The 22,019-nt window shown below is 45.5% G+C and overlaps 1 protein-coding gene and 2 long non-coding RNA genes across 7 annotated transcripts in view; 2 read left to right on the top strand and 1 right to left on the bottom strand.

The window, feature by feature from the left end:
* Nucleotides 1-21,611, top strand: part of LOC109644580 (echinoderm microtubule-associated protein-like 6) — a 40,919-nt gene extending 19,308 nt beyond the window's left edge. For 2 of the 5 annotated variants that reach the window (XM_069538604.1, XM_069538603.1), the window contains 37 exons: nt 63-200; nt 297-438; nt 557-671; nt 1,058-1,270; nt 1,347-1,514; nt 1,597-1,703; nt 2,996-3,114; nt 3,300-3,486; nt 3,619-3,724; nt 4,046-4,139; nt 4,411-4,511; nt 7,592-7,794; nt 8,839-8,950; nt 9,342-9,469; nt 9,921-10,062; nt 10,239-10,391; nt 10,483-10,614; nt 10,796-10,884; nt 11,322-11,498; nt 11,718-11,952; nt 12,024-12,150; nt 13,493-13,507; nt 14,839-14,917; nt 15,000-15,129; nt 15,335-15,433; nt 15,766-15,786; nt 16,014-16,187; nt 16,421-16,629; nt 16,716-16,873; nt 16,983-17,097; nt 17,181-17,369; nt 17,471-17,643; nt 17,764-17,926; nt 18,032-18,135; nt 18,238-18,391; nt 19,034-19,134; nt 19,444-21,611. In XM_069538604.1, coding sequence (XP_069394705.1) covers nt 63-200; nt 297-438; nt 557-671; nt 1,058-1,270; nt 1,347-1,514; nt 1,597-1,703; nt 2,996-3,114; nt 3,300-3,486; nt 3,619-3,724; nt 4,046-4,139; nt 4,411-4,511; nt 7,592-7,794; nt 8,839-8,950; nt 9,342-9,469; nt 9,921-10,062; nt 10,239-10,391; nt 10,483-10,614; nt 10,796-10,884; nt 11,322-11,498; nt 11,718-11,952; nt 12,024-12,150; nt 13,493-13,507; nt 14,839-14,917; nt 15,000-15,129; nt 15,335-15,433; nt 15,766-15,786; nt 16,014-16,187; nt 16,421-16,629; nt 16,716-16,873; nt 16,983-17,097; nt 17,181-17,369; nt 17,471-17,643; nt 17,764-17,926; nt 18,032-18,135; nt 18,238-18,391; nt 19,034-19,134; nt 19,444-19,468 — 4,897 coding nt within the window. In that variant the 3' untranslated portion in view covers nt 19,469-21,611. The remainder of the gene's footprint in view (nt 1-62; nt 201-296; nt 439-556; nt 672-1,057; nt 1,271-1,346; nt 1,515-1,596; nt 1,704-2,995; nt 3,115-3,299; nt 3,487-3,618; nt 3,725-4,045; nt 4,140-4,410; nt 4,512-7,591; nt 7,795-8,838; nt 8,951-9,341; nt 9,470-9,920; nt 10,063-10,238; nt 10,392-10,482; nt 10,615-10,795; nt 10,885-11,321; nt 11,499-11,717; nt 11,953-12,023; nt 12,151-13,492; nt 13,508-14,838; nt 14,918-14,999; nt 15,130-15,334; nt 15,434-15,765; nt 15,787-16,013; nt 16,188-16,420; nt 16,630-16,715; nt 16,874-16,982; nt 17,098-17,180; nt 17,370-17,470; nt 17,644-17,763; nt 17,927-18,031; nt 18,136-18,237; nt 18,392-19,033; nt 19,135-19,443) is intronic. The other 3 variants (XM_069538605.1, XM_069538606.1, XM_069538607.1) reach the window with 3 other exon arrangements.
* On the top strand, nt 5,314-6,632 carry LOC109646941 (uncharacterized). Its single transcript, XR_002203957.2, has 3 exons — nt 5,314-5,496; nt 5,823-5,886; nt 6,154-6,632. It is a non-coding gene; the product is annotated as an uncharacterized lncRNA (long non-coding RNA).
* On the bottom strand, nt 18,912-22,016 carry LOC138413630 (uncharacterized). The gene is made up of 2 exons (XR_011246038.1): nt 21,617-22,016; nt 18,912-19,139 (listed from the first exon to the last, which is right to left on the bottom strand). It is a non-coding gene; the product is annotated as an uncharacterized lncRNA (long non-coding RNA).
* Nucleotides 22,017-22,019: the final 3 nt, after the last annotated feature.

Here is a 22,019-nt window from a genome sequence, read left to right as displayed (position 1 = left end):
AGGGTCCCGCACGATGTCAGAGACAAAAATTAAAGTGTGTGTGTGTCTGGGTTGTGGATCAGGTTGTGGAGTTTGGTGGATCACGCCCTAATTGCTCGGTGTAACATGGAGGAGGCGGTGCGGAGCGTGGCGTTCAGCGTGGACGGATCCCAGCTGGCTCTGGGTATGAAGGACGGATCCTTCACTGTGCTGAGAGTCAGGTAACACACACACACACACACACACACACACACACACACACACACACACTTGAGTTGATATGATATTTCTGTGTCTCTGTCCTCTGTGCGTCTCAGAGACATGACGGAGGTCGTTCATATCAAAGACAGGAAGGAGGTGATACATGAGATGAAGTTTTCTCCAGACGGAGCGTATCTCGCTGTCGGCTCCAACGACGGACTGGTGGACATCTACGCTGTCGCACAGAGATACAAGAAGGTCGGGGATTATTTACATCACTCTGTTCTCAGATGTGCTCACTGTGACGGTGACCACACGGTTGGAGACACTCTGTTGTACCTGTCCTCTGTGTGTTCACCTGTCCGTCCGCCTGCAGGTGGGAGAATGCTGTAAATCCTCCAGTTTCATAACTCACCTGGACTGGTCTCTGGACAGCAAGATCCTGCAGAGCAACGACGGAGCTGGAGAACGACTCTTCTACCGGATGCCAAGTGAGTCACTGCACTCGGTTTGGATTTTAATTATTATTATTTGACGATATAAAAACTGAGACATCATGATTGACAGTTATATGAATCCACACTGTGGCTCCAAGCAATTAAAAATTAAAATCTGCACTGTGCACATTTCCTCTGCTCGTCTTCGTCTGTTAGAAATGATCATCATCATCATCATCAGGAGATAAAGAGCGAATTTTGATTCATGGAAAATGAAAAAGACGCTCCTCTCCTCTCCTCTCTCTCTCCTCTCCTCTCTCTCTCCACGCTCTCTCTCCTCTCTCTCTCTCTCTCCTCTCCCTCTCCTCTCTCTCTCCTCACTCTCTCCTCTCCCTCTCCTCTCCTCTCTCTCTCCTCTCTCTCTCCTCTCTCTCCGGCAGTGGGGAAGCCGGTCGTCAGTAAGGAGGAGGTCAAAGGTCAACGCTGGGCATCGTGGAGTGGCGTCCTGGGCTCAGAGGTCTGTGGCATCTGGACCAAATACTCAGATGTAACCCAGATCAACGCCGTGGATGCCAATCACTCCGCTGCCGTGCTGGTCGCCGGAGACGACCTCGGCCTCGTTAAGCTCTACCGCTTCCCCTGTCTGAAGAAAGGTGTCGCTCTTATCTTTCTCTTTCTCTCTCTTTTCATCGGCTTTGTTGTTAAATGTGACTCGTCTTTTTCTCCAAGGAGCCAAATTCAAGAAGTACATCGGCCACTCTGCCCACGTGACCAACGTCCGCTGGTCACATGACCTGCAGTGGGTGCTGACCACAGGTGGGGCCGACCACGCCCTCTTCCAGTGGAGGTTTCTGCCCGAGTCTGTGATGAACGAAGGACTGGACGTCAACACACAAGGTAGGTTTTTCAGTTTATAGTTTTTATAATTATAGTTTATTTAATTTACGTTAGTTAAACTAAACTTGCCCGTCCTCTACAGACAGTCATGGAGACTCCAACAGCGAGGAGTCCGACAGCGACGTCTCGGACGTCCCAGAGCTCGACTCCGACATCGAGCAGGAAACTCAGATCCACTATGACCGACAGGTACGACCTGCTGGTTTGTTGTCCTGGTGATCTGTAGCCTCTGAGCAAGGCACCAAACCCTCGACTTCTCCGAAAAGGTTTTTACAGGATGTTTGTACTGCAGAGTGTTTTAGATTTATTTTTTTAACGGAGGCTGCTTCATATTAGCTCCTCGTTTTTATTCCCATCAGCCTGAGAGCAGCAGGGCTCTGTGTGGTTGCCATGGTGATTTTGAAACACGCCTTATCTCCAGCGCCAGCCACTGCCTGGCTCCAGTCCCTGTGACTACAGTCAGTCTGGCTGTGTCTCCACAATGTGCTGTTTGGAGATAGAGCTCAAAGTGTGTGTGTGTGTGTGGTTGAGTTTAATTGAAAAAGCAAGAGAACATGGATTTGTTTACTCTTGTTATTGCATGTTCACGTCCTCGTTTTCTTCCCTCCACTCACTCCATTCTCTTTCCTCTTGTTTCCGTCTCTTCAGTTTCCTCCTCTCGTCTGTTTGTCTTTGTATCTTCTGACATTCTCTCCATCTTTCATTCCCTCTTTCTGTGTTTACTCCTCCGCGCCCCTCACTCAGAGGCTGGAGTCGTTATGTTTTCCTCTTGTTCGTCCGTCCCATTCTTGTGAACATCATATCTTAAAAATCTCCTTGAGGAAATTTCTTAAAATTAGTTGCAAACGTTCACCTGGACCTGGAGATGAACTGTGTGGATTTAGGAGGTCACGGTCACGGTGGCTGCACATTAATGTGAATGTAATATGTCAGGAACAGAGCTGGTCTGTGGAGGCTCACAGTCGCTGGGTAGCAATCGTAAGTAAAGGATCCAAGTATTCCTTCTAACCTGAAATGTTAAAAATAGGTGTTTCTTCAGCCTCCAGTGTTTGACTCACACAGCAGGGAGAATAAGAAAATCTATTTTATTTTTTTCATATAGAGGATGAGAGAAAATATTTGTTGAAAAAAATCCAGGGTGTTAAGATGCCAGTCCCAGTTACATGGTCTGTGGCTGACGGCATTGATCCACCCCGATGCTCCAGAAATATTCAGTTCTGTAAGTGGAGCGCTGCCAATCCTAAACCTCCTGGGAGCGAAAGTCTCTCTGTGAAACTCTCAGACGACTGAAACACGCCGACTCACTCTCAGCAGAATAATTTGCATGAACAATGAGCAGGCGAAATGCTGCAGAGTGTTCAGAGAAGAGAAGCAGAGAAACGTGTGGACATTTTACCACATGTCGATGGCACATGTTATGTTAAGCTATGAAAACGTAGTCATTTCCATGTTCTTTGTCATGGTTGTGTGTGTGTGTGCAGGTTTATAAGGAGGACCTGCCTCAGTTGCAGCAGCAGAGCAGAGAGAAGAAGCAGCAGGTTGGATTTTTGAAGAGGCAGCGAGGACCGGACCAGGGCCTCCGGCTGCAGTTTGTTCATGGGTAACATCGGTTTGTTTGTGTCTCTGTAGAAACGTGATGACAGTAACAAACGTCGGTGTCGTGTCTCAATAAATCACTTTGACATAAAAGACGGAGATCTCATGAGAGCTCTCATATAAACGTAGAGGCTGTAGCAGCACACGGTTTTAAGATGGACAACATGTCTCTCTCTCTCTCTCGTGCAGGTACCGTGGTTACGACTGCAGGAACAACTTGTTCTACACTCAGGGTGCGGAGGTGCTGTATCATGTGGCGGCGGTGGGCGTGGTCTACAACCGGCAGCTGCACAGCCAGCGCTTCTACCTCGGCCACGACGACGACATCCTTAGCCTCAGCATCCACCCGCTGAAGGACTACGCTGCCACAGGACAGGTGTGCACACACACACACACACACACACTCAAGCACATGTTGATAGAAACGAGAATGAATTGGCTCAGGAACAGTTATTCATCTTTACTCAGGTTTGTCGGTTTAACAGAATCTGTAATGTGTGTGGTGCAGGTGGGGCGAGATCCAGCCGTCCATGTGTGGGACATCCAGACCATGAAGTGCCTCTCGTTACTGAAGGGATTCCACCAGAGAGGAGTGTGTGCTCTGGACTTCTCGGGTATCTACTGTGTGTGACTTGTAGTAGAATAATATGTACATAGTTCAGTAGGTGGTAAATACAGAGGGATTTCAAATGGAGTGGGAGGAAAGCTGCTGCTGGAAACATTTTCATTCCCTCTCTTTCTCCACTGCTGATCCCTCTGTGTGTGTGTGTGTGTGTGTGTGTGTGTGTGTGTGTGTGTGTGTGTGTGTGTGTGTGTGTGTGTGTGTGTGTGTGTGACCCTGTTCACACCACGAGTGGACCGCTCTGGGTCCAGAGGGTGTGAGGGCACGATCATAAGCTGTAATATTACAGGTGCTCTCTGTGTTTCTCCTGCAGCTGATGGGAAGAGTCTGGTCTCAGTGGGAGTCGATGACGGACACTCGATCGTCATCTGGGACTGGAAGAGAGGAGAGAAACTCGCCACTGCCAGGTACGGCCAGGTGTTAGAGACGAATCAACACGTCCACTCGCTCACTGTGACATTTTCCTGCTGTGTTATCACATAGACTCAACTCTGGAAAATATCCTGAGCAACTGAACATTTATGTTCTCACATGCAGCCCCTCTAGATCATTTCAGGAGAATATCTGAAACCGCTCTACACTGAAATATCAGTGCAAGCATGGTTACAGCTGTGGTATCACTCTTTTACTACTTGGTGTTTGTATGACAGACGTCTAACTGTGTGTCTCTGTCTGCAGGGGTCATAGGGAGAAGATATTTGTGGTGAAGTGTAATCCCCTTCTGATGGACAAACTGGTCACCGTGGGAATCAAACACATCAAGTTCTGGCAGCATGCAGGTAAAACTGCAGGAGAGACGTCTGACTCTGGTTCAGTCAAACGTAGACATCACTCAACATAAAGTTTGACCTGAGGACGTTAACGGCACTGCAAGTTCCTAAAGAGGGTCTTTAATTGGCTGTTTTACAGACACAACATTTGTTTCTGGTGCTGTTCTCGCCGTTTGTGCCACATTTAACTCCCCAGTTGTTTCACCATCAAGTTATTTATACTCTATCGTCCTCCGCTGACCTTCCCTGCTGCAGCAGCCGGTGTCCCAAAAGAGACAATTAAAGTTTAAATGAATCTAATGAGGATTCATTTATTAAAGTTTGTGACCTCGAGGTGTGAGTCTCTGTCCAATCTGAAAACACACACACACACACACACACACAGTATTTTTATATTCACTGTGATTTACACTTTTATTTCCATCTTCTCCAGATAAATGTGTTTAAATCAAGCGGCAACAATCTCAATCACTAATTTATTCTTTAATGACAGCTGTGTGTGTGTGGGTGGGGGGGGGGGGGGGGGTCATATAATATAGACATTTTAAATTAATGCACAATTATCACTTGATGGATGGTGACGTCACCGTTAGCTCGTCACTCCGGCTGCTAGCCTGTTGTCACCTGAGCTAACAGGCTAACCCCCGGTCACCTGAGCTAACAGGCTAACCCCCGGTCACCTGAGCTAACAGGCTAACCCCGGTCACCTGAGCTAACAGGCTAACCCCCGGTTACCTGAGCTAACAGACTAACCCCGGTCACCTGAGCTAACAGGCTAACCCCCGGTCACCTGAGCTAACAGGCTAACCCCCTGTCACCTGAGCTAACAGGCTAACCCCCTGTCACCTGAGCTAACAGGCTAACCCCGGTCACGGAGCAGTCACCGGAGTCTGTGGGGGAGTTGTCACTCACATGTCGGATGAATATCGTCGTGTGTCGTTCGGCTGCTTGTCCCGACGGAGAGGTGGAAGACGTCAGTGCTGCAGTGTCTGTGGTGAGTCAAGTGTTTTACTTGTGTGTCAGTGGCGACTCCGTACCTGGCCGGTTAGCTTAGCTCCGCTAGCCTCCAGGTGAGATACGTTACGTCAGGTTGTTTTTCTCGCCAACGTGTTTGTGTTGACTACGTCACTGTGAGTAACTTATTATTAATGGAATATTAGATGATTGTCTCAGAGACATGGTTAGTCAGGGACTTTGTTACTGCGACTGTAGCTGAAGTTAAATAGTTTAACACCATTAAACACTATTAAACTTTTCATCATGTGAAAGTCTGTGAAGGAGTTCACCTGGCACGTGTTTCACAGATCTGTGTATTTGTAGTTTCCCTCTGGGTGACCCAGACAGCCTGCACCCGTGGATGACTTCACTTCAGCTCTGACTCCAGGTACAGACCTGTTTTCATAACTTACACAAAAAAATCAAAAATCAAAGCTAAGTATTGCACATAATACATTAAATTATATATGAAATACTTTTAATGTGGAATACCTCCATACCGCACATTCATTGTCTTGGTAGTACACTGTTAAATGCAAAACCATATTCAGATAAATAGTTGAATATCCACAGAATATAGGGACACAAACTTTGTTTACAAGTTACACATACTCTGCAATAATGCCAAACTTTTGTGTTTCCTGTCATTTATTAGGGTCTGACGGGCCTGAAGGACAAAGCTGTGCTGACCGTGTTCTGTCCCTTATGGCAAAGAAGAAAAGAAAACTCCTAAAGTTGATCAAATCAGAAAGAAAAAGATGAACATTGTTGTGATTGTTGTTTTACCAACCATAATGAGTGTGGAAATTGACTCAATATTATCAGATTTATGCTGAAATCAATGTCACACTGTGGGATAACATGGAACGAAGCAGCAACACATTGGATACAGAAAGTCTGCAAATACTTTTTACAGATACTGTACAATAATTATAATTACAATACTTTGTAATATCCAAGACTGGTACTTACAGTTTATTCTGTGTTCAGCAGGTGGAAGCACAGATGACCTCAGGAAGAATTCATGTACTGTAAGAAATAAACATTGTACAAATAAATAAAACCTCTACCTCATCTGTAACAATCAAGGTTGTAATCTCTGGCAGTGCTGTTGATAAAAGTCAAGTCCCTCAACTTCTCTCTGTGTGAAAACAGATCAAATTCACTGTAAATTCTATTACAGGCTAAAAAACAAACCTTTATTTATATGATCAGAACATGTATTAAACATATAGTTACCATCACATGTGGCTTATCGATATTAACTTATTAAAATCAAGTGACAACTAAACACGACTCTTTACTAAAGTGATGTGAAAACTTCCACTGAGGTAGTTAACTAACTTCACTGTTCATCAGACGTGTTAATAAACAACTACAATTACACATTAAAACCACTTGAGGCATGTTAGCATATGTAGTATGACGATGATCACAGATACATCTGTAGGTTTTGTTGTGTCGTCTCAGGGAAACTTCTTGTTAAGTTCGTTGTGATAACAGTGATCGCTGGCCGGGTAGCATGTAGCCTAGCTCCTTAGCCTGAGCTAACCAGGTAACTTTGATCTCCGTGGGCGTGGCTCAGGTGTACGTTAGGATAAAAATATAGTTCAACCAACATTTGAACCAAATCGGACAGGATTCTCTCGAGGGGTTCTTCAGGTGCCGTGTTGGGACAAAGGATTTCGTGAGGTCACTGTGAGTTCAACCTTTGACTCCCAAAAACCAATCAAGTCATCCTTGATCCTAACTGAACTTTTTAAAGTCTGAAGATATTCCCTCTGAGCGTTCTTGAGATATCGTGTTCATAAGAATGGGATTAACTGTCGATCCACAAAAACAATGCCACCGGCAACTGGGTGTCGCCGACACGAAGACATAAAGACGTGGCTCTAGTTGTTGGTATGAACATTATAATTCTGTATTTGGTGTTTACCTCCCACATTGTCACTAATCTGACATAATCCTACATCCCTGTGTGTTTGTGTTGTGATATTCTATTTCTGAGCTCCACGTTAACTGCCGGGACATTGATCACGTTCTCCTACAGCGATCAGATCATTTAATTGACCACCTCCCTCTCTGTCCTCCAGGTGGCGGTCTGACCTTCAGACGCGGTGTGTTCAGGGGCGTCGGGCGGCTGGAGACCATGATGTCGGTGTGCTACGGCCGCAGCGAAGCGCTGGTGTTCACCGGAGCCGCCACTGGAGACGTTTACATCTGGAAGGAGCCGCTGCTGATGAAAACTGTCAAAGCTCACGATGGACCAGTGTTCGCCATGTTCTCCCTGGACAAGGTGTGTGTCTCTGTGTTTGTATTTTTTTAATTTATAGCACAATTTTCCAACTTTTATCATTTATTACAGTTTATTGATTTACATAACCTTTAGGCTGAGGTCGAGCGGATTTTAGAGATATGAAGCATTTGAAGATTCTCCAGGATATGAAAAAACGGCAGAAGACACAAAAACACAAAGTTTGAGATAATGAGGTGCAAACATCTGAGTCCACGTCCTCAGCTGGTGAATCTGTTTCCTCATTCAACCCTTCATTCAGTTTCCCCGCGGTGAAAAGAGCTGTGGACGTCGCTGCTCAGAAAATGTCCTCAACATTTTGATGAACGATCGCGAACATCTCTGACAGATGCATCGTGTTTCCTGTGGCTGTAGAGCAGCAGCAGATTGAGATGAAATCCGCTCTGAGACGAGTGATTGTAGGAAGACGTGAACAAACATCGGTGTGATAAGAACTACCAGAAATGACAAACTTTAGTTTGGTCTTTAATATCTTTGTTATTATGATAATTCAGGGGCGGAAATGAATTTTTTATAAGTCTCAAAGTTCTATTCTGAAGTATAACTAAAGAGTTTACAACCAAACGTCGACTGTGAGAGTCTTCAGAGGAAACGGAGTGACTTCAAACAGATCTGAAGCTCTCAGGTTGAGTGGGAGGACGAGAAAAATCTGTCAGGAGAGAGCACAGCGAGAGGGAGGGAGGGAGGGAGGGAGGAGGATGCAGCAGTATCTGAGAGAGGAAAGAGAAAGAAGAGAAATGATGATGTACAAAGATTTTAAAGATACAAGTTCAATCTGTGGGTTTATGGATGTTTTAAACAGAATCAGCACATTAGAAAGAAACGTCTGGTGTCAGTGATCTGTATCGATTACATTCAAAGTCAGAAGATCTGCTTCACTGATCGACCCTGGTATCATTAAAGAAGACAGATTTAACTCTGTAGACTCAATTTGAAATGTTTGGTTCCTAGTTGTTCTCGTGAATGTTTGTTTTTGGGGAAACAAAACCTGATGATGAGTCCTGATGGAAATGAATCTGCTGTCAGGGCTTCGTGACCGGCGGGAAGGACGGCGTGGTGGAGCTGTGGGACGACATGTTTGATCGCTGCCTGAAGACCTACGCCATCAAGAGAGCCGCTCTGTCTCCAGGCTCGAAAGGTACAAACACACAGATCAATTATTCTGCTTCTATTGTCAGAGATGATCTTATAGCAGTGGTGCGTTTTCCTTTTTCCAGCTCTGTCAACCTTCTCTTATGTATTTTAGTTTTTGTAAATCATATTATATCATAATTGTTTTTTTAAGATTCCAAGTAATGCAGCTGTCACATGTCCAACACTGCCACCACCTGGACACATGGTGACACTGACTGTAAAACTGCGACTTCTCTCTGCTGACTATCTACCTTTGTGTGTGTGTCCGTGTGTGTCCGTGTGTGTGTCTGTCTGTGTCCGTGTGTGTCCGTGTGTGTGTCTGTCTGTGTGTGTGTGTGTGTTTGTCCGTGTGTGTGTGTGTGTGTGTCTGTCTGTCTGTGTGTGTGCTTGTACAGGGCTGCTGCTTGAGGACAACCCGTCCATCAGAGCCATCACTTTGGGTCATGGTCACATCCTGGTGGGAACCAAAAACGGAGAAGTTCTAGAGATTGACAAGACTGGACCCATGACTCTGCTGGTGCAGGTATACACAGAGTGTGTGTGTGAGTGAGTGTGTGGGTGAGTGTGTGTGTGTGAGAGTGAGTGTGTGTGAGAGATGGTGAAAATTCCAGGGATACTTTAAGTCTGGTACGGCACCTGTTGCCATGGTGAGGAGAGAGCTGTCTGCAGATCGATGGGCAGTCACACACACACACACACACACACACACACACACACTCCTCTCACTTTTGAAATGAAATGAAGTTGGTGTGTGTATTAGTTGCATGGAGTGTGTGATGTTTCCTGTGTGACACACCTGAGTGCTTTCAGGTGTTGTTGGCGTGCAGTGACGCAAACAGAAGTGTGTGTGTCTGTGTGTGAAGGAATGTGTCTGTCAGCGTAGGTTTGCTTCAGACGCGTGGGAGGACATGATGGAGTGAACGGCAAACTGAATGTCTTCTCTTTGATTAACGTGTGTGTGTGTGTGTGTGTAGGGTCACATGGAGGGTGAAGTTTGGGGACTGGCCCCCCACCCTCTCCTCCCTATCTGTGCCACCGTCAGCGACGATAAAACGCTGCGTCTGTGGGAGACGTCAGCCAATCACCGCATGGTCGCTGTCCGCAAGCTGAAGAGAGGTCAGAGAAACAATTAAAGGGCCAGAACGCCAGTTTTTACATTAATGTCCAGTAACTGCAAACTGTGTGTGATCATTTAGTTCGACTGCAGGTGCTGAAGACGTCTGCTGACACACTACACATCAATATAAAGAGGAGGGAACCAATGTGTGTGTGTGTGTGTGTGTGTTTTCCAGGTGGCCGCTGCTGTGTCTTCTCTCCTGATGGTAAGGCGTTGGCAGTTGGTCTGAGTGATGGCGGCGTTCTGGTGGTGAACGCAGACACGCTGGAGGATCGGCTGAGCTTCCACCATCGTCGTGACGCCATCTCTGACATCCGCTTCACCCCAGGTACACACACACACACACACACACACACACATTCCTACATACAGGACATAAGGAAAATCCACTCATCCTCCTGTGTAACATTTTCTCTCAGACTCTGGAAAGTTCCTGGCGGTGGCGTCACACGACAGCTTTGTGGACATCTACAACGTGCTGAGCAGTAAGAGAGTGGGGATCTGTAAAGGAGCGTCCAGCTACATCACACACATCGACTGGGACGCTCGAGGTTCAACAACTTTTTATAATTCTGTTCGTTCCTAAAGTCGTCTTTAGTCAAAACGTGTCTTAGCTGCAGGAATCATGACAACCAATATTACTGACTCATCAAAACACTTTCGATCGTGTGTGTGTGTGTGTGTGTGTGTGTGTGTGTGTGTGTGTGTGTGTGTGTGTGTGTGTGTGTGCAGGTAAACTGCTTCAGGTGAACACAGGAGCTAAAGAGCAGCTTTTCTTCGAGGCACCAAGAGGAAAAAGACAAACAATCAAGAACTCTGAGGTCAGCGTGTGTGCACGTGTATGTGTGTGCACGTGTATGTGTGTGCACGTGTATGTGTGTGCACGTGTATGTGTGTGCATGCCCATTCACTCAGGATAAACATCATACGAGGAGGTGGGGAATGAAATCTTTACTGTGCTCCTCTGTAATTCTGCAACACACATGAACATCCAGCAGAGGTCAGAACTCTGAACACACATTGACATCATACACATCTAAACACTTCCTGATGACGTTATCGACAGAACTTCATGAAATATTAACATTTGTATTTTTTCTTCAGACAAACAGATGTTTATCTGTTTGTCTGTGTACAGAACAAGAACAGAGACACATTTTCAAATCCAGTAACGTGGCTGTGGATGATGAGACGTCTCAGAAATGTTTGTTGGTCTTCCTCATATTGTTGCGTGTGTGTTGTGTTGTTCTTTGTGTAGCTGGAGCGGGTGGACTGGTCCAGCTGGACGTGCGTTCTGGGTTCAAGCTGTGAGGGAATCTGGCCGACGCACAGCGACATCACCGACGTCAACGCCGCGTCGCTCACCAGAGACCGAGCACTGCTCGCCACCGGAGACGACTTCGGCTTCCTCAAGCTGTTCAGCTACCCTGTCAGAGTAAGACAGGTTTTATTTACCGCTGAACTCAGCGTGAGATACAGATTTTCTCCAAACTGTTTTCAGCTACTGTTGCCTGAAGAATTCTGTGTAACCCTTCAGGTAAAGCAAAGATAGACGTGTCCTTCAAAAGCCCGGAGACGTAATAACTTAATCTGGATGAAAGTAAAACTGAAAACAGATGAGCAGGTGTATTTCTTCTCTCCATCCTCCGTCCAGGGTCAGTACGCTCGTTTTAAGCGTTACGTAGGCCACAGCGCTCAGGTGACCAACGTCCGCTGGGCTCAGGATGACTCAACCCTGCTGACGGTGGGCGGGGCTGACACCGCCCTGATGATCTGGGCGAGGGAACGAGGAGGCGGGGTCGGTGGGGACGGGGAGGGGCCTTTGTTCCGTGATAACCGACCCCCTGTGGACAGCGAGGAGTCGGACGACGACACCGAGGAGGATGGAGGTGGGTGAGGTTTCTAAATATGCTGGTCGACCCGCAGACGAACAGCTGTTCATGAGCGTCTGTGTCAAAAGGCTACGACAGTGACGTCGCCCGAGAGAAGACGGTGGATTACAGCACCAAGATTTACGCCGTCAGCATCCGAGATATGAGAGGAACCAAACCTCATCAACAGCTGAAGGAGGTGTCTGCCGAGGAGAGGTACACACACACACACACACACACACACAAATTGATCACCATGACAACTAGTGGTTTTGGGCAGGTGCGTATTTTGAGTTTAAAGCTGCACCAGCGACACCTAGTGGCCAGAGACATTACATGTTCTGGTTGTTCTTCTGTCTTCAGATTGATTTTAATGAGGCTTTTGTTTTGATGTAAAACGTGGAGTCACACACTGATGAGTCTCCTCTGTCAGACTCAGAGGTCAGAGTAGGTTTCTCTTCCTGGTGCAGGTTCAAACTCTGCCTGACTTTTTAAAGCCTCTCATCTTGTCGTCGTCAGTGACTGTGCCCAGTGTGTCCGTGTCGTGAGGTGTGTGTGTTGGTGTGTGTACTTGATGCATGCACAGGCTTCTGCATGGTCACTGGATGTTACGGCTCAGTTTGCTGCGTGTGAGAACATGTGATGAGTTCAGAGTTTCACTGAGCTTCTGTCTTCAGGGGAAACTTACAAATGAATTCAGTGAAACTTAAGTTCCTGACACAATGAGTCTCCGGGCACAGACATGTCGAAGCTCCTGTTCTAGAGCAGGAGGCTCAGTCGGTCCTTTCTAGTCCTTTGAATCATTTTGTCGTTTGTCAGTCGTCTGTGGACGTCAAATCTTTTAATCGTCATTTCCAGCCTCTTTGTAGTTATTTACTGTTTCTATCCCTTTTTGTTAAGTTTAGTGATTTAGCTTCTTTTTGTTGTCACTTTCTATCTGTGCTCATTTTAGTCTCTCTGAAGTCTTTTGTGTCTTCACTGTCGTTGTCTCTTTACGTGTTTTCGTCTCTGTGTTTGTTTGCATCAGTTGTTTTTTTTAGCATCTTTTTCTTGTAAGTGTGTCTTTGCACATATTTTCTCTCTTAATCATATTTTTTGGTGCTTAATTATTAGTTATTCATCCTTTTTTTTTGCAGTTTTGTGTTGAACACATTGATTGTGGTCATTTTGTGTCTTCATTGTTTTCATCTGTTTGTGATTATGTTCTGCTCCATTCACACCCACTGATAAGAAATGGAAACGATCCTGCTCAGGAGCCTCTGACCTCTGTGACCTCACTCGGCCCATTGTGTTATTTGTCCATGACTTAACTGATTCAAATCATTTCAAATTAAAAGGTTTCTAACCTGCAGTGATTGTAAAATCACATCTTACAGGTGACGCTCAGAAGCTCACAGCAGATGGGACAGTGTTGGTTTGTTCACTTTGTGTCCTCATGTAGTTCTTAGTGTCAAACTCTTCTGTCTGTCCCTTGGTGGTACCCTGACATCCTGAGTGTTCTTGCTGGTAGAAGCTCTTTAATATCTGTGTTGTGTTTTTAACTTGCATTCCCCTGGAGGCAGGGCATTGTCAAGTAAGTATGAGCTGGTACTTACTGTGTGAGCTGTGCTTATAAATCTTTACAGGAAAGAGCTGACCACACTCAGAGACAGTAACTTTCAAAATCACTGAGGTCCAGATTTGAGTTGATGGAAACAATCGTAGAAATACAAACTACATGAGTCGACAAAGTTCATCACAGGGTTAATTACTGTAAAATAATTCAGAAGCTTCTGTACGATAGAAAGGTAACAACACACACACTCACACACACACACACACACACACACACACACATGAAAAAACAAAATAATTTGTAAACTTTGTTTCTGATGATTTAAATTGTAGTTCTTTCTTTATTTTTGGTCATCCTTTCATATATTTCTCCTCTTCCTCCTCCTCCTCCTCCTCCTCCTCCTCCTCTTCCTCTCTTGAAATTCTAAACCTCCTCCTCTTTAAAACTTCTTGCTCTGGTCGTCCGTCTTCTGCTCCTCTTCTGTGGAGGGAGCGTTTGGATCTGATCCCCTCAGACCTCCTGACGGCCCGTGCATGTTAGCCTGTTAACACCGTTAGCTATGCTAGCATGTTAGCCTGACAGCTCTGAAATATAAAGGGGGAGCAGTAGCATGGAAGCATTTTGTCAGCATGTAGCCAGAGCCACAGTTAGTCACGATAAAGTTTCTGTGAAGCATGAGGCCTGTGTTTGTGTGTGTGTGTGTGTGTGTGTGTGTGTGTGTGTGTGTGTGTGTGTGTGTGTGTGTGTGTGTGTGTGTGTGTGTGTGTGTTTGTGTGTGTGTTTGTGTGTGTGTGTGTTTTCTAAAGCTCTGTACCTTGGTTCTGTCCCTCTGCTGTCCAGGGGATCCAGGTAACACCTGTCCACCTGAATACCTGTTCCTGTTTGTTGTGTATCTCTTCATTTGTGTGCGTGTGCGTGTCACACTCATGTCAACATCACCTCACACTGTCCAAGAAGACATGTCCAGATGTTATGAACCTGAGCAGGACGATCTGTCGACAGTTAAAGTAACACGATGGTTCATTTGACCTGAAAATAATTTACATTACTTTGAACTTTGTATAAAGTAACTTATCACAGGAAGAATAACTCGAGAGCTTTGTGTTGCTCTACACGTGGAGGTGCTGACGAACTCTTCCAAACAAAATGGTGATAGTGTCCAGATGTGAACTCCAAACATCTGTCCTGTCTGTCCTGTCTGTCTACTGTGTGACTGTCTGCCCTCAGGCCGAGCCGCTGTCTCACTGTCTCCACCTGTCTGTCCTCCAGACATCAGCTCGTTGGGATAAGAATGTCTCTCTTTGAACAGTTTGAGTGATGATGTCACTGATAGACTGATTGATCCTCAGACCGCCAGTGAGTCGAGCGGCGCCGCAGCCGGAGAAACTCCAGAAGAACAACGTGTCCAAGAAGAAGAGACTGGTGGAGGTAAAGTTCGTCTCTGTCGCTCTCTCCCTCTGTCTGTCCATCCGCCTTGTCTCCTGTTCACCTCTGTCCCGTCCCTCTGCAGGACCTGGTCTTGGATCACGTGTTTGGTTTTCGAGGCTTCGATTGTCGTAACAACCTGCACTACCTCAACGACGGCTCCGAGATCGTCTATCACACTGCAGCCACGGCCATCGTCCACAGCCTCACCACCGGTGAGCACAGCACGGCACATGCTCATGACCCACACATTGTTCATACATCCACATGTATGAGGCGTGTGCTGGAGACCACACTGATTAATCAGAGACTTGTGAGACTTTAGCAGACGTTCTCTTCCTGATTGGTTCTTATCAGCGTCATGACTCACGATTAAAGCGTCACGTCGTCAGTAACAGTTCCACGTGTCGTCTTCTGCAGGAACTCAGAGTTTCTACCTGGAACACACTGACGACATCCTCTGTCTGACCGTCAACCAGCACCCGAAATACAAAAACATCATCGCCACCGGACAGATCGGTACTGTGTGTGTGTGTGTGTGTGTGTGTGTGTGTGTGTGTGTCTGCATGACTGTGTGTTTCTACTAAATAAGTCCTGCTCTTCTCTCCTCTGCTTCCTGGTGAACTTGCCTGCTTGACTTTTTCCCACTGACAGAACAGAAACAACATCACTAAGCTTTAAAAAAACTCTTTTAGACCCTTGAGTATGTTTTAAAAAGTAAATTCATAATTCAAGCAGCAACAATCTGTCCGTTTTCATCAGTTTTATTTGTTTGTGTGTTCTTTTGTTGTTTTTGTGTGTGTGCGTTTTGGCTGGCCTCATTTGTCACCATCGCTCTCACAACACCTCAGGTGACGTCAGTGAACTCCCAGGTAAACACTGCCTCTCCAGTCAGGACAGACACCCTGAGACCCGGAGACGAGCTGAAGCCTGAGTCTGGTTTCCTTACAGCTGAAGCTGCTCTGGTTCTCAGGGTGTCTGGAAGCTGCTCTGATCCTCTGTCTGCTCTGTTTGTCCTCAATGTTTCCTGTCATTTTAGTCCCACGTTCTTTCTGTGTGTGACGTCTTCTGACCAGACCTCGGTTTCACCTTCATGCAGGCACCACACCTTCCATCCACGTGTGGGACGCCATGTGCAAACAGACCCTCTCCGTCCTGCGCTGTCCTCACGCTAAAGGCGTCGGCTACGTCAACTTCAGCGCCACGGGGAAGCTGCTGCTGTCTGTCGGCGTGGAACCTGAACACACCATCACCGTGTGGCGCTGGCAGGAAGGTCAGACTCTTCTCTGATCAATAATCACACACACACACATTATGTCAGAAGCCCGGTGGCACAGGAATTTATCTTCTGATCGATTCAGGGTCTGAGCAGCTTGATTTAAAATCCCTTTAAGGTCTGAAAGAGTCTGGAATGTGTCTTATTAGATATTTGTTCTGCACCTCGGATGTTAAATAATTAACTTTTAAATCAAACTCTTGGAGAATTAAAAAATGTCTCCTGTGCAGGATCCAAGGTCTGCAGTAAAGCCGGACACCCGGACCGGATCTTCGTGGTGGAGTTTCGGCCAGACTCCGACTCCCAGTTTGTGTCAGTGGGAATCAAACACGTGAAGTTCTGGACGCTGGCCGGTGGTGCTCTGATGTACAAAAAGGGCGTGGTGGGGACAGTGGAGGACGGCAGGATGCAGACGATGCTGTCCGTCGCGTTCGGAGCCGTGAGTTCACCGCTGTGAGTTCACTTGTTGTCTCTGTACCTGGAAGCCTGATGTCTCCAGTTTACTGTTGAATTGTGTATTTGCAGAATAACTTGACGTTCACCGGAGCCATTAACGGGGACGTGTATGTGTGGCGGGACCACTATCTGCTGAGGGTTGTGGCGAAGGCTCACACCGGGCCGGTCTTCACCATGTACACCACGCTGAGAGACGGACTCATCGTCACCGGTGGCAAGGAGAGGCCGTGAGTCATCAGTCTGCTCTTTCTGGAAAAGAAGTGAATCTGGCAAGTTCTGTGTAGCTGCGTTTAAAGAGGGAAGTTAAAGCAGTGAAATGTTTTGGGCTTGTGTCAGGACGAAGGAGGGCGGCGCCGTGAAGCTCTGGGATCAGGAGATGAAGCGTTGTCGAGCGTTCCAGCTGGAGACGGGACAGCAGGTTGAGTGCGTCCGGTCCGTCTGCCGAGGAAAAGTGAGACCTTTTTATACTCTCATGAGTTTTATCCTTCCATCTTCTCCCAACTTTCTCCTCAACTCCTCCTCTTCCTCCCTCAGGGGAAGATCCTGGTGGGGACGAAGGACGGGGAGGTCATCGAGGTCGGGGAGAAGAACGCGGCGTCCAACCTGCTGCTGGACAGTCACGCTCGGGGGGGCATCTGGGGTCTGACCACTCATCCTGCTAAAGAGCTCTGCATCACCGCCAGCGACGACGCCACCATCAGACTCTGGGACCTCACGGACAAGGTACAGATCACTGACCTGTACTGCAGCCAGCCACCAGGGGGCGATGTGATTTCACTTATGACTGGTGACTGTCCTGATTCCTTCCCTCACTCTCTGTTTAGAAACTGTTGAACAAGGTGTGTGTCGGCCACGCCGCTCGCTGTGTGACCTACAGCGCTGATGGGGAGATGCTGGCCGTGGGGATGAAGAACGGCGAGTTCCTCCTCCTCCTCGCCAACTCCCTCAAGATGTGGGCGAAGAAACGAGATCGCAACGTCACCATCCAGGACATCCGGTAAGAGAGCGAGAGACAATTCACAGGAGCTAAATCCAGGACAGCCTGAGGACGGAGATGTTTTCTGAACGTCAGAGCGAGAAAACATGTTTCAGTCATAACACAGATTCAAATCTCCAGGTTCAGTCCGGACCGGCAGCTGTTGGCCGTCGGTTCAGGGGAGAACACGGTGGATGTGTACGATGTGAGCGGAGGACCGAGTCTGAACCGACTGGTTTACTGCAGCGACATCCCTGCTTTCATCCTGCAGCTCGACTTCTCCGCTGACAGCTGTTACATACAGGTACACACACACACACACACACACACACACACACATATATATATATATATAGAGACAGGGTTCACTTTATCTAAGTACCTTGTGTGTGTGTGTGTGTGTGGGCAGGTGTCCACAGGAGTTTATAAGCGGCAGGTCTTCGAGGTTCCTTCAGGGAAGTTGGTGAGCGATCAGACCGCCATCGACAGAATCACGTGGGCGACCTGGACCAGGTGACGGGATCTTCTTTCAGTCGAGCTGCAGGCTGATGATCCTGAGTAAAGATATCAACGGAGAGTTCAGCTGCTCTGACGCAACATGTTTTTCTCCCTCAGTGTTCTCGGAGATGAGGTTTTAGGGATTTGGCCTCGAAACGCAGACAAAGCCGACGTGAACTGCGCCTGCGTCTCTCACGCCGGCCTGAACATCGTCAGCGGCGACGACTTCGGATTGGTCAAACTGTTCGACTTCCCCTGCACAGAGAAGTTTGTGAGTCACAGATCTCTTTATTTTCTTTGTGTCTTCATTCACCAGGTTGTAATTCTTTTGAAAGAACTTCTCACCACATGAAAAACACTGGTGTTATCAACATTTAATGTTTTCACACTTTGTAAAGATAGAAAATCTGAAATAAAATGTTGAGAGAAAGAAATGTAAGAAATAATTTTAAAAAAAAATATAAGTTTGTGTAAATTAGTGGTGGAAGTAATTTTTTTTAATTAGTCATTAAAATAAATCACTGAACCAAACCAACGACTCAACCATCACATGACCACACTTCATTTCACATTTGATGAGTCATTGAACTAAAAGTGGTTTTATAAGATAAATGTGTGGAAATAATAAAAAATATAATTCTCTGTTAAAAAGCTTTAAATCATTATATTTAACCTTAAAACTGAAACTGAAAACTTAAATCTCAGTAGAAGAAGAGTAAACGTTAAGTCTGGATACATCTCTCCATCAGTGTGTGTGTCAGTGTTAAATATAAAAAATGAAGTGTGAAGGATTGAACAGGGATTTCTCTTTATTACACATGTTCAGGATGTGAACTCTGTGAGACCGTTACACAAAGCTGAAGTTTATAAATCGTCATCAGGGAGAAAGGTTCAGTTTGTTTTCTGTCTTCAGGCCAAACACAAGCGCTACCTCGGCCACTCGGCTCATGTGACCAACATCCGCTTCTCCCACGACGACAAATACGTGATCAGCACAGGAGGAGACGACTGCAGGTAAACTGGGGTTAAGAAGAAGAAGAAGAAGAAGAAGATATATTTTTAAAAGTCTTAGTGAGTCATAAAATACTTAGTGAGTCATCAAATAGTAAAAAGGACGTGTCCCTTGTTGAGCTGAGGACAGAGGACGTCTCTCGTTACAGCCTTAAGAGACAAATTGTGATTTGTGAAAATGAGCGATAGAAATAATTTGATTGATTGAAAAGTCAGACTTGAGCAAGTTTCACGTCCAAATGTCTGAGAATGTTTTTAACGTGTTGCCGTCTGTTGTGTGTCTGTTGTGTGTCTGTTGTGTGCCTGTTGCAGTGTGTTTGTGTGGAAATGTCTGTGAACAGATTTCTGTCGTCTGCTGACGCTTTGATTCAAAGCACCTTAACAGCACCACAAGTGGATCCAGGGGGGAATCAAACCCACAACCTGAGCCACCACAGACCTTTTTCATGGTGACAGGGCGGAGGACTACAGACTGCTGCCGGCCCATCGATCCAGGTAACGTGACGGATCACGTGACGGATCACGTGACACACGACGAAACCACGAAGAGGCGACAAAGAGGAAAAAGATTCATCAGAGGAAAGCGTCCGAAGGTTTGAGGAGTTTTCTGGCTCAGTGACATTTTGTTAGAATCTCACTGAGCTCGGTGACGGAGGTTTCAGATCAGATTCACTCAGAACGTCCGTGTTCTCAAACCACAGAATCACTTTCTGACCAGGCTGCGGTTTTAAAAGGTTTAACTACGATTCATAAATCCTTTAACAAACATTTCATCAAAACAAGGATTCACCAATTTGGGAAAAATCCTCAGAGGAAATATTTTGTCTTTTTAGTTCCAAATTTTGAAACAAAATTCAATTAGATTGTATTTGTATAAAACCAAATCATCGGACACATGATCTCTTACACAGTCAGTGACAGAGACACACAGCGGTTCTCTCAGTGAGCACACAGACAACTTCGTTTGAATATTTACAGCTGCAGAATTATTAGATTATATAAAATGATTGTTTGTGTAGAATCGTCTGAATGTAGGAAGATAAATATGAAACGTTCCAGTAAATAAACTATTAATAACTGAATATCGTTTGTCAACAGCTCCAGTGGAAGATGCTGAGTGAACACAACCAGTGAAAATATTATAAAAAAGAAATATTAAACATTGATAAACAATTGAAATAAATGTCTTCACATGTGTTGATACGTTATCGTCTGTTATCAGTGTTTTCTAGTCTGTTATAAATAAACTATTACGAGTTTCACACTTTCTGATAAGTCGTCAGTTCTGCAGCTGTAAATGTTGAGAATTAAATTTATGATAAAAAGTGTCTTGATTTTAAACGAGTCACTGAATCAGTTCCACACGTTGATGAATCCTTTCTGAAGTCGTGAATCGTACAACAGATAATGATTCGCTGCGTTCGGTCTGATTAAAGAGACAAAGTGTAAATGAATCTGTTGATTAAAGCTCGTGACCATCGTCTGAAAGTGAAAAAAACAACAAACCGTGTTACGACTTTCAGTTCTTGTGTTTAAAAAGTTTCTTCCTGTCCAGGGGTCAAACATTCACAACCGAAACACACAAGTCGGAAATATTCGCACACATCCACGTGTTTTTTGTGTCACTCATGAATTTAAAAAGTTTCTTCATCATTCTGATCAATAGAATGAAGTTTCTTTAAGTCCACAGATTCAAATCTCATTAAATCAAACGTTCATTTATTTCCTCAAACTGGATAAAGATCCAGAAGCTGCAGATTCAGTTTCAGCTTTTTTTTCTATGACTTTTTCTTATTTGTGCCTTTGGTCCTTTCATCATCACCGTGACGATGAGGAGTTTATGATTCTAAACAAATAATCTAAACTGTTATAATCTGGAGACGCTCACATTCTTCTTCTTCTTCTTCTTCTTCTTCTTCACAAATGTAAATAAAAGCTGCTGTCTGACCCCTGGATTCAGTCTCGTGACGCTCGGAATCAGAAACGATCAGACGCTGATTTTGGAGGATGAACTGTGACAGAGTCTCTTTCTGGTCGGATCTGAATTAGAAGTTATATTGAATTATATTATCATCTGGTTGTCTCATCACTTAAGTGCCTTTCAGGATCTTTCTACCTGTTTGTTTGCTTCAGTTCTGTTTTTATTTATTTATGGGGGGGGGGGGGCTGCACCGTTGTTTTTTTAAAGGCATATTTAAACTTATTTTCTACTTTGTCTGGTGCTACTCTGAGAATGTTCAAACTTTAATTCATCCACAACGTAGGAAAAAAAGAAGCGTTCTGCTTTGCTGCTGCTTTTCGTTTGAAACATTCAAAGCAACGTGATCGTGAAAAAACACTGAAGAAAAATATATGTCCAGAGAAAATACATTGATGTTATTTATGAGAGTGGACGAGTTTTCTGTGTCTGAGCTGTTGAATATTAACTGTTGTGAAAAGTGTCAAAGAATCTGTGTCGAGATAAACAGAGAAAAAGAAAACTCACCTGACGTCGACTCTTTTATTGATGTTCGATTCCCTGAGGTCACTGACGTCACCGCTGACGCCCCGTTCATCCACAGCGTCGGGTTTTTATTTCTGCTCATTAATCCTTCAGGTTCATTTCACAACATGTTTGTGGGAAACTCAAATAAACGGATTCATCAGATGCAGTTAGGACCAACAAATTAACTGAGGTTGGATTTTACAGTTTGACCACAAACTTTTCACCTGAGAAAAAGTTTCTGTGTGAAACAGACGAGACTCGTCAGCTCTGATCACGTTTGATGAAACATCTTTAAAAGATAATTATAGAAAGTTCGAGCTGCGTCACTCTGCACTTTCTCTGCTCGTCACATGTTTCTAATCTAGCTCCACCTCCTCACAGCTCAGTAACAATCCTCGGAAAT

The sequence above is a fragment of the Paralichthys olivaceus genome, chromosome 14 (genome assembly GCF_024713975.1).
Source record: "Paralichthys olivaceus isolate ysfri-2021 chromosome 14, ASM2471397v2, whole genome shotgun sequence".
Lineage (NCBI taxonomy): Eukaryota > Metazoa > Chordata > Actinopteri > Pleuronectiformes > Paralichthyidae > Paralichthys > Paralichthys olivaceus.
Note: the sequence above shows the minus strand (reverse complement) of the source record. Positions and strands in the feature narration are given on the sequence as shown.